This window comes from Talaromyces proteolyticus (genome assembly GCF_021365285.1).
Source record: "Talaromyces proteolyticus strain PMI_201 chromosome Unknown BGW36scaffold_2, whole genome shotgun sequence".
NCBI classification, from domain to species: Eukaryota; Fungi; Ascomycota; class Eurotiomycetes; order Eurotiales; family Trichocomaceae; genus Talaromyces; species Talaromyces proteolyticus.
This window is the reverse complement of record NW_025764278.1, coordinates 2576021-2587280: the sequence shown is the minus strand read 5'-3', so window position 1 is coordinate 2587280 and position 11260 is coordinate 2576021. Positions and strand designations below refer to the sequence as shown.

At 45.1% G+C, this 11260-nt stretch overlaps 3 protein-coding genes across 3 annotated transcripts; 2 read left to right on the top strand and 1 right to left on the bottom strand.

Moving 5' to 3' along the window:
- Positions 1-574: 574 nt before the first annotated feature.
- On the top strand, positions 575-1050 carry BGW36DRAFT_423529 (uncharacterized protein; the record flags this gene model as incomplete). Its single annotated transcript, XM_046219846.1, has 2 exons — positions 575-888; positions 951-1050. 2 exons carry the CDS (start codon positions 575-577, stop codon positions 1048-1050), a joined length of 414 nt encoding a protein of 137 aa, XP_046077016.1.
- Positions 1051-1380: 330 nt separating this feature from the next.
- BGW36DRAFT_288668 (potassium transporter-domain-containing protein) lies at positions 1381-3936 on the bottom strand (the record flags this gene model as incomplete). Its single annotated transcript, XM_046210599.1, has 5 exons — positions 1381-2370; positions 2422-2568; positions 2627-3391; positions 3450-3710; positions 3775-3936. The coding sequence occupies 5 exons, from the start codon at positions 3934-3936 to the stop codon at positions 1381-1383; spliced, it is 2325 nt and encodes a 774-aa protein (XP_046077015.1).
- Positions 3937-5799: 1863 nt separating this feature from the next.
- Positions 5800-6946, top strand: BGW36DRAFT_355378 (glycosyl transferase family protein; the record flags this gene model as incomplete). Its single annotated transcript, XM_046213640.1, has 3 exons — positions 5800-5842; positions 5966-6398; positions 6457-6946. 3 exons carry the CDS (start codon positions 5800-5802, stop codon positions 6944-6946), a joined length of 966 nt encoding a protein of 321 aa, XP_046077014.1.
- Between the last annotated feature and the right edge of the window lie 4314 nt (positions 6947-11260).

Sequence of the window (11260 nt, the reverse complement as noted above, 5' to 3'; positions counted from 1 at the left end):
ATTGCTAGCTATGTCTTTATAATAACGACATTTTGACCAATATCAATTTATCTTAGAATGCTTAAAATCATTTACTCGTGGTCTACCAACTGGATCAATTGATATAAGCATCAGCAGCGATCGTTCGGCTCTAAGAAGCCAAGTTTCCGCCCGACGTACTACTGCATTATTAGGATATCATTCACAGCTAGGGATGCTCAAGTTTCTCCAACGAGGGGGCCCTACTTGCTGGTTTTAATCGGTACTCTCTAGCTTAATCGCGGAATCATCCCGACGCAAGCTTACCAATGTGTCGTATAGATAACTAGTTCATGCCAGATGGCTTTTCTGGCCTCTTTTACTTCGTGTCCTTCTATGTGGCATTGATTTACCACCTGTTCGAAGTACGGCACAGAAAGGATTATCAGAAGGCTTGAGTGAAGGAAATCAACTACTATGTCTATGTACTGCCGCGTAAATTCTTACCCCTCCCCCACCACCAATCTAATCACACATTTCACGTTTTTGCTTATTATTCATGCTAAAACTATATTTAAATTTTTTGGCGCGATTTTAGTACGGCGAGACATGCTGGATGGAAATACCTGTCACAAACGCTCCTCGCGCAATCCATTTCTACCGCAAGGTCTTTGAGTGGAACATTAACGACGAAGGCTACGAAAACCAAGTTGATGGAATCGAGCACACGTATTTTTTCAATAAGGGAAACTTACGTGGTAGCTTTCTCTTGGTCCCTGAAGATCAATTCCTGAATATGGACGCTCTTTGCGCCCCAGGGGCGAATCAGGTATCAAAGAAAATGCGCTGGGGAGTGGTTAGTACCATTGCAGCGGAAGATATGGACGAGACGTTGAAGAAGATTGTGGACTGTGGAAGGCGCATTTTCAAGTACGCTTGTTCTTTACTCTAGTATGTATTGATTGCGTTTATAGTTATTGATGGATTTATAGAGAAAAAACACTGCTCGGCATGGAAATGGGTTCCCTTGCAAAGTTTGTAGATACCGAGGGGAACATTCATTCACTGTGCTCTTTGGAACTTTCGGACTGATTAATTTGTCATATTGCCATCAAATTGTAGATAATGACTTTTTTTTCTGCAGTTGTGGGATTTGATACCCCTGGGTATTTGTGAAAGAGGATTTGTACACGGTTTACTGCTTTCTAATCTAGATTTCCATGAGGACCTTCCTAGGCTTTATTCAAATGAATATGAAGTTTACTTTTCATCCTTATATCATCTTATTCTACAAGTATATCTTTACAATTATCATACCTTCACATGTGAATCCTATGGCCCGAAATTCATAGGAATATCGTGAATTTCATCTATCGTTCTAGACTATCCTATTAGAAAATTAAACTATTTTATTCTATCGACCTATATCTCCTTCAAAAACCCTACTTCAATCACCTTGTCCGTGGGCACACGCAAGTTCGCCATTTTATTGCGGGTATTATCCCGGATCCACAAAAATAGGCTCAACAAGATTTTTCGCACAATCATTGTGCCTGGTTTAATCTTCATCTCTTCCTTGCCGATGATATATAAAACCTTGTGTGAGTAGGCTGCTTCGAGTCTCGCTAGTTCGCGACCGACATCGTGGTGTTTCTCCTTGATGGAGCTGTCGGGGTTTGAAGTAGAGTTGTCCTGTCCGTCTTCAGCAGCATTTTCGCCTGCGGGCTGCGGGGGTGGAATATCATTTATCAAATATTTTCTGAGTTGCTCGACAACAACATTGGCTAGATTAGGCGTGATTATTACGTCGTTGTATCCATAGCGTACTACAAGACGATAACAATTCGGCACTGCCAAACGAGAGACCATGTATCGTCTGTCTGACTGAACAGAAGGCATTTCGAGAGGTCGCAGATGGAAGAATACAATCACTTCGGGCATGGATGTGAGTTTGAGGACGAACTGACTGAATACTATGGGTGTTGTTTCGCCAGCTTTGTCGAAGAAAATGCCTAATCCGCGTGTTGTGCTTATAGGGAATTCCCCATACTGCTTCGCAAGATACATTGGTGTTTCAGACTCGAGGGAGGCCGAGCCACTGGTGATGAAATGAGAGGTATGAAAACGATCCTCGGCTTCGGCGAACCATTGCTGCTCTTTCCCGTACCGCCACAGAAGAAATAGCAAGGCAAGGATGGCAGCAATCATGAGCGTCACCCAGGCTCCTTGAGGAACTTTGGTCAGCACTGACGAAATGTAAGCCCCATCCAAACAGGCAAAGGTGAGCCATGGTAGGATAACCAGATATGGGTTGAAACGCCAGACGAATATCGCTGTGAGTGAGACCATGCAGGTGTCGAAGAAAGTAACGAACATAACGCACACTCCATATGCGTTACCTAAGGAAGTTGTCTAATGGACGTAAGTATAAGAAGATCTAAACAACAATAGAGGCGGACTCACATTGTTAAATATGGAGGCGACCAAAATCGTTCCAATCATCATCAGCCAATTAGCGATTGGGATGTAAAGTTGGCCATGGAATATGCGAGATGTGTGAATAACAGTAATTTGGGGCATGTATGATAGTTTCATAACTTGAGACAAAAGCTGTGAGAATTGTTAGGGAATGACAATATGGTTAACCAGCGCAAAATGAAAGATGTACCTGAAAGGTTGCCGTTATGATAGCCTGCGATGCCACGATAGCAGCTAGAATGGCAATAACTAGCGACGGATAAACCGTGCCTGGTGGCGCAGCATTAAAAAACGGATTAGAGTATGCCTCCGGAAATACGCTTATATATGCTGCTTGTCCTATGTATGCCAGCAAAAGACATGGGAAGGTATAGCAGAGCCAGCTGATCTGTATGGCTCGGCGACTGAAGGCTCCGAGATCGGCAAATAGAGCTTCAACACCAGTAAAGGCGAGCAAGGTGCCACCTAGTGTTCTCCATCCGTCTTCTCCGTGACGGATGAGGTATTTAAATGCTAGGCCGGGATTGAAAGCCTGAAACACGCCTGCGTCGTATTTTGCAAGATTGTAGATCCCAAACACGGCATTGAACCCGAGCCAGATGATCACAATAGGTGAGAATGCGACCGTGAGCTTGGTAATACCAAACGCTTGAATGGCAAATAGAAAGACAATAATAGCGTCGCTGACGCCAATTATGGTGCCCTTGGATATGTTTGGTTGGACAACCTCAATTCCCTGGACGGCTCCTAGAATGGACTGTGCCGGAGTCAAAAGACCATCCGCTAAAACCATTGTCACTGCCAATATCCCCATAACCTGTAGAAGAGCTCTAGCGAATTTACTGGACTCGAGGCGGCGGCGCATCGACCGACCGGCTTGTTCGAGATCTCCCGTCAAGTGTCTTTTCATTTGCACAAAAGAGGCCTCCCGAGGATCCCGATTGGTGATATTCATCTACCGAATACGTCAGCAGACAAAGCCAATAGATAGTTATCTAATGGCAAACACGTACATATCGGCTAAGTAAAGAGTACGTGCTGAACGTTCCGCCTTCGCCGTCATTGTCAGCGTGGAGAATGATGATAATGTACTTCACAGTGACCATCATCATCAAAGACCAGATGACTATAGACAGCACACCGATGAGATCCTGTCGCGATGGGGGCTCGCTAAAGGTCGAGGAATACACGTAGAGGGGACTCGTGCCAATATCACCGTAGATCACACCGATGGATTGATAGGCCAACCAGAAGAGCATTTTTCCTTTGAAGACCTATTATCTCTCATTAGCACACTGTTTATGTTGCAAAGACATATCTATGGCGATTCGCATGTACCTGTTTACTCCTGTAATCGGCGGGATTCCGCAATCCCGGGTCTTCGTCAGCTTGCTCGATGCCAGAAACCTTGCTGCTAACGCGTTCGATAGCCCTGGAGCGGATGTTGCATATCTCATCCCCGGTGCTCTCAGTCGTGTCCTGTTTGGAAAAGGAGCGCATTTTGTAAATGCTCGGCCCCGTTGTCGAGATGCCATCTCGGGCTTCATCCTTCTGCTGGACTGAGTCCGCAATGCGGATGCTTGTCATGTCGCGCCAAAATAGTGGGTGTTTGAACGGACACTGTTATAAAAGTTTTCAGACTACAACGAGGAGCAAGGTAAATGCAAGAAGAGCGGCAGATTTGCATGTGGGCATGCAGGCAACTTATTGACGGTGCCATGACAATAAGACTGCATAGTAATAAACTTTGTATGGTTATCTTCAGCTTTGCAATGGCAGTATTGGGTCGCAAATCAGAAGTTAAAGATAAGAACCAACATTGCTGAGCTATTGATAACATGGTTGACAAATGGTAAGAAAACTTTAAAGGTTGCTTTGTAGGGTCAGATCCTCTGGTTGATGTCCGGGAAGATCGCCCTGCCCGTTTGATAGGACCAAACAATTCCCTCAACACGCCAGCCTGCGGCCCTGCCATGTGCTGCAACGCCGTCAGATGCAGCCTCGCACGTTATTCGCGTGGTGCATTGGGATTCTCATTTGCGGAGACAAGCTGGAATTGCTGTGCATTATCTGTATCTTTGAGGGGTTGTCGTGGTTAAGCTTTGGCGTACCATGGCACTCGAGGCCAGAAAAAGAAATGCGTGAAAGTGTTGCGTGATCTAGAAAACCCAGCCATTGAGCCCTTCTCTTGGGCATGCGACGTAGGGTTGGCATGATGATGGCGTCTAGATTTTTCTTTTCATCGAGACTTTGGCATTTGATGGGGACGCAAATTACAGTCGAAGGTGAAGGTCTACGGGAGATCTACCAATGGCAGAAGCTCTAAAACACCATGGCTGAAGCCAACATTCCATATTCCCCACGTGCATGTGTCCAAAAGGGAACTCAATTATAAGGTTCAACGAGACCCACGCAGCGCTCAATCCTCTCGAGCTCATCAATACAGTCTCTCTCTACGAGGACAGTTGGGCTGCTATGTCATCGCCCTTTTCAATCCATCAAAAATATTTGAAACCAGCAGCCCAAGCAAGCCTACGAAGATGAGACTACCGTTCTAACCGTATGTACAGCCTGTATCTGCTTGAGCGTCTTCCAATGACGACATCTGCAGGCAATCGCCCACATACAAGAGGCTGTTCAGGTGTTGGACTACTAGAAATTGCAGGGTAACAATTTCGTATCGATCGCTAGCCTTATATCCTGGAAGACATTGTGTGTCATTCAGAGGAACTTGGATATCCAAGCACACTGCCTCTAGACGAAGTCACCTTTGAATATGTTCGCGTTCATGCTGCAGTCTTCCAATCCTTTTATACATAAATCACCCACCGCAGAATGTACACTGATGCATCCAACCTTGTGGCATCACGTGGTTGAATAATTGGCCGCAACTGCATCTCGAAATGACCAACCAGGATAGAAAACAAGAAGGTAGGGTAGTGCAGGCGTTGTTGGTAATATCCAAGGTTTCATGATTGCTCGATCGCGGGGCCTCTAATCTGACATTCATCAGCCCGGTCGCACAACGACGGCGAATTGCGGAGACGATATCGCATAGCAATGCGCGTCGACATCTATTTGCAGGTTAAATAGGATCCTCTCCTCTGACTTTTCCTCTCCATCCTTTGTTTTTCAAATGTTGCTTCCGTAAGAATCGATCGTGGTTGTTCCACCGAGAAGGCAAGAAGCTTTGCGGGCGGACGAAATTGCGCAATCACCGCTAGCATAGGCACCCGCGTCCACCCGAATGCGGCCAGGCAGCCAGTTCCAACCAGCAAGTACAGAGCATTGAGATTTGGGCTGATAACACGCCATAGTCCAGTGCCCTTGCTGCATCTCAGCAGATCACGATAACTGTCAGTCATGGCAGCAGGCACAAGCAGTGCTAGGGACGCTCCCAAGAGGGGTCAGTGCAGTTAACTTTTTCCTCCCTCTTATCAGCTTATCTCGCAATTTCACGTGTTCTTCTCATGCTCCTTCCTTCTTCCCTGCGCAGAAGAAACCATAGATATTTGCTGACTGCGTACAGTTTGGGCCAGTCTGATCACCAATCTCAATTACCTCCCCGGCATCCTCACGCTTGCATACTCAATCCAGAAAGTGGGCAGCGAATATCCCCTCGTCGCCCTCTACACAGATGCGCTGCCCCCCCTTGCCCTAGCAGCTCTAGAGGCGCGCGGAATCCCAACACGACGGGTGCCGCATCTGTCGCCTGCGAGTGGCAAGCAGTATGCCGACGATCCTCGCTTCAACGACACCTGGACGAAGCTTGTCGCTTTCAGTCTGGTCGAATTCGACCGCGTGGTCTTGCTTGACAGCGACATGATTGTCCGGAAACCTTTCGACGAGCTCATGACCTTAGAGCTCGATGCGCCGGAAAATACGTCTGGAAATAGAGTCTTTGCTGCAAGTCACGCATGTGCATGCAATCCCCTGAAAAAGCGGCACTATCCAAAGAACTGGTATGACTTCTAATTAACGCATTTTCATCTCCTTTTGCTAATAAGCGTCGGGCCATAGGGTACCAGAAAACTGTGCCTACACCAGTCAGCACACCTCCCCAGATGAAGCTCAGATCACCGGCTCTCCAACATCCTTTGGCATCGGCATGCTCAACTCCGGCCTTCTCGTCATCAATCCTTCCACCGACGCCTTCTCGCTGATCGTCCAGGCCATCAATACTCCAGAGATAACCGACAAACATGATTTCCCCGATCAGGGCTTACTCTCTGAGATTTTCAAGGGCCGCTGGGTACCCTTACCGTATGTCTACAATGCCTTGAAAACGCTTCGGTGGAGAGGTGTGCACGACGCGATTTGGAGAGATGATGAGGCCAAAATCGTGCATTATATTTTCGCCAAGAAACCGTGGAGTAGCAGGACACTGGAGGAAAAGGACGTCAAAGATGAGTGGGAAACAAGTGACAAGCTGCTGCATGAGTGGTGGTGGAAAGTTGATGACGAGCGGAGGGTTGTTGAAAAAGAGAGAGGCATCACAGATGAGCTGTGAATACGCTGTACTATCTATATGACTACTTATATGGGTGGAATTTTGTGTCCTTGTCTTGTGGAGGTTTGTGGAGGGTTTTATTGGAAGCTTGTTGATTTTCCCTTGATGAATTGGCGTCACTATTTATTATATGGACCAGGAAATGGATGGTGGATGTGCTTTGTAATGGGATTATTCACTACGCCATTATAGAAATTTGTTTTTAGTTATTGTAGATAGTTTGTGTGCGTCTCAATATACCTCGTACATATGCAGATAGGGTGTCATTCTAGAACCCGTCACCCTTCAAATGTTGTTTCTACATGTCTGTAATAGGCGTACAATTCTTCACGTTGAATCTTGTACACAATACTAAATCGTCTACCAAACATTGAGCTTTCCTCGAGGAAGTCATTAAACGCTATTCAAACGAAAACATCGCCCGAACCAGTTAGAAAAATATTGCTGCCAATATTTGAAGACTCTGAATGGCGTCACAACCCTAGCCCAAAGGCATAATGCATCATTCCATTACTAATCAACTGTTATGCAAATATTTAAATGGTTCCGAGCAAATCATGGCTGGGGTCCGTCAGTCAAACACAGCATATGGCCCTTTCAGTTCGGAATATGGTCAACGATACTACTAAACTTGATTCATTTTAGCCCTCATTTTCTTGGCAACCTCTGGCATCGTAAATTATGAGAGTGGTTACGAAAATATAAACAGGATTATTAGCCATTAAAGAAATCCTCGAGACACTATGGGATTCCATCATACGGTCGAGCGTTGTAGAATATTAGAGCTATAAATCCAGTACCAATCGATTTCAAAATAATAAAACCACGTCGACATATGAACCATTTCAAAAGTGCTTCGCGTAGACCTTGGTATAATCTGTCAGATCGACTCTCGAGTACACAGAGTGCATGCTAAGCGCCGATGTTGATGCTACCTAGATAAAATAAAGTGATCGGCGTCGCTGCAGAACGGCTACTATTCGCTCCAAGTAAACGACTGGGCGTTAACATGAAACACACTTCTGTATGTTTTCAACCTGGCAGCACATCGGCGTCAACAATCCATTTTTCACATATCTATTTTTTCTTCTTCTCCAGATCGGCGCGGCGCATCGCGGCACTTTCATACTAATGTTTCATCAGCAGCATGCATGCACACATCCCGGATCGTCGATTCTTCAGCAACAGTTCAACTGAGTCAATGGTAATAGCGCGCGCGTAAAAAAAAAAGTATCTTATTTATACCCAGTTTCGGTTCAAAATGCCCGTTGAAAACTCCTCACTGGCTGACCAGGGATTGCGATCGGCCTGTTCTCCATGTAAAGCCACCAGGATCGCCGCCAACCTAATCTGTGCTGCCTGAAGCCATTACTGGCTGCCCGTTCATGTTAGCTGGTAGGGGCTACGAACCCACTATTCCGTCAGTCGTGACAAAAAGGATCAGATAATGATTTTGAGGTTTTTCTCTCATGAGTTTTTGGGAATTAGAGCGCCTGGTTTTTCCTTTTTCTTTGTCTTTCAACCATAATCCCTACATGTCAAACTGTATACCAAATTGGGCATACACTTCGTCAACCCCTGATTGGCTGAAAGGATGGCTAACGAAAGATTGAAAACCCGCAACAAATTGAAGCAATACACCCCAGTTAATTCGCTACATTCTATCCAAAAATAGAAACTATATTTGCGCTCCAGAATTGACAAATTTATTGAGCGCAGTAAAGCTTGCCAATACACTGAGTTCGCATGTTGCAACGATAATTGCTTATTTAGTACGGGTTCGAAATGGCCTAGTTATATATAGCAGACATTCGCTCATTTCACTGTTCATTTTGTGATTCTCGACTATCAATTCGCATCACTATGCCCAGCTCCTCTTCTAACAACCTGCTAATTTCATATTCCCTATCGTCTTCGACGACTGGCTACTGCTTAACATGAATAACTTTACAAACGGAATCTCCAACAGTAGTAATTGCAGCACTACTGGTAGGGTAACGTCATCGCCGTCCGCTGCATCTCTATAGCCTAAAATTTTGGATCAGCACGATAAAATAGATTTCACGACATCCTGAGAAAATCATTTATACCATAAGCCTCCTCAATTGATCACCTTAGATATTGCATACGGTTACTGGAAGAGTATCAAATTGGCTGGATTTGGGTCTTGCTAGTTGAGCTTGCCGCCGCTCAGGAAATGCTTGATGAGATTGTTCCCCAAAGCCCTAGCTTACTTTAGATTTATTATATAAAACTTATATTTGCTCTAAATAACTTAATAACTACAAAATATTTATTAAGAAAATATTTAGCTAGATTTCTTAGCTATTAAACATTGAGAAGTCTTTGAATAGAGGGTAATTCTAATTTAGTTCTGTTCTTTTACCTTTTCATCAGATGGTCAGGTGTTGACATCTGGCTCTTCTAATAAGACTGTCAAGCTCTGGGATCCTACCATAGGTGAGCTGTGGCAGACCTTGGAAGGTTATTTTTATTGGATCTGGTGAGAAGTAAATGATGCGATATCTATATAAAACAATCTGCGGGTATGCTTTCAGAGAAAAAGACGTTATGGATTCCTTTGGAAAGCTGTTCTATCTGTTTTGCAATGAGAGACGGTATCCTTGTCTTCGTTTCATTTGATTGTTCTATAAAAACACCCTCTCATACCCCTATATATTTAATACCACTTCAAGAAGGAGGGTCGGGCTGGCTAGGGATTGTACTTTACGTTCTCTGTCGTAGATTTCATGAGATATTTCTCCAGGTTTCTATACTAAAATAATGAATTACGGTATTCTAGCTTATATCTTCTTTATTAAACCCGAGTGTTAGAAATGATCCTGAATGCTTTTTTTCTTATATAAACGATATCAATAAACTGCTCGACGAAGTTACTAGAATCTCGATCAAAGTCTTCTTCGGAAACTTGCCAATAAGAATAAAACTGCTTGTGTTGACCTGTTGCTGTTACGGTATGCGCTACTGAGCCATGAGACAGCCCCAAGAACAGCCAGCGTGAGGCGCCCATATGCTTTCATCCCGATCCCCACACAACGTGGCCAGTGCTGACCGAAAGAGCCCTGGCAGATGCTCTTTCACCGCGCCGCGCCGCTGGTAGTACGGAATTTATGATATCCATCAGTATTCTGACGGCCGAGAAAAGCTGCTCTAAGAAGGTGTTCTGATGGAGGCTATGGTGCAGAGTTCAATGACTTTCTATATTGTAAGAGAATCGAGACGAACTCTGCGGGGCGATGATCAAGTTATTATTAACGGGAGACATGCCCCCTTAACCCTTGTCCTCATTAACACTTGTATGAATCCATCGCGTTTTGAGAAACTGGCTTTGTTATGATTATCGATTCGGCGCGCTGTCAGAGCTCAGATGCTGACTAGCTGAAGTCGTTTCAACTTGCGCTTCCTGTATGATCACAGCCATGTTGTAATGCCAACTATTGATGACTTAAACACGGATAAAATTCTGTGGTTATTAAGTAGGGACAAGATACCACGGACCCGAGTGGGAATTATCAATTGAATAGTTTTTATGAGTGGAATAAATACATGGACGGTTCGATGACGTAAAAACGCGGTGTAAAAAGGGGGGATTTAGCGTAAAAAAGGGGTGCTGAAGCTGACGTGGTTTTGTGTGAGAAGAAAAAGGGTTTATTTGTGTAAGTGGGAAAGTGATGGGGAATACTGTCAGATAGGTTGAGTGGTAGGCCATGACTTTATAGATAGAGCAGCATGAAGTCGTGGCTATGGACATGGCCTGTGGTATCGTCACATCATATCCGAATCAGCAAACTAAACAGCATCGCGTAATTCGCCGTCACCCAAGACTACGGAGTCCGTACATGGAGTCTGAAACTTGAGAGTTAGGAGTACACATATTGCTAAGAATCTAAGACAATGGAAAGCAAGCCTTCAATAGCCCTTTCTCCCCTCCGCAGTGACTAGTCACAAGTACGCTCCTCTGATTGCTGAGATCATCCAAAGCGGAACCTGGCTGGATGGCGGTCAACTAGAGGATGCTGGCTTGGCGCGTTTACTAAACGAAGGCGCTGGTGTGTGTGGCTTGCACTGCATCCAAGCCTCGAGAATCGAAGCTGTGTTAGTTTCCTCCCGAGAGACCTTATTTTAGCCTTTTAACAATAAACATCACGCAGTCTGGTCTGCTATTGTTCGCGTCTTGCTCGATGAATGGCTGGACAGACCCTTCTGCAGGCAGGCAATTCGCCAGGGCATGGCAAGTAGACCCACTGGGCGCGCGAGCTCAAACAAGGTTAAAGCAATCCACTGGATGAGAGC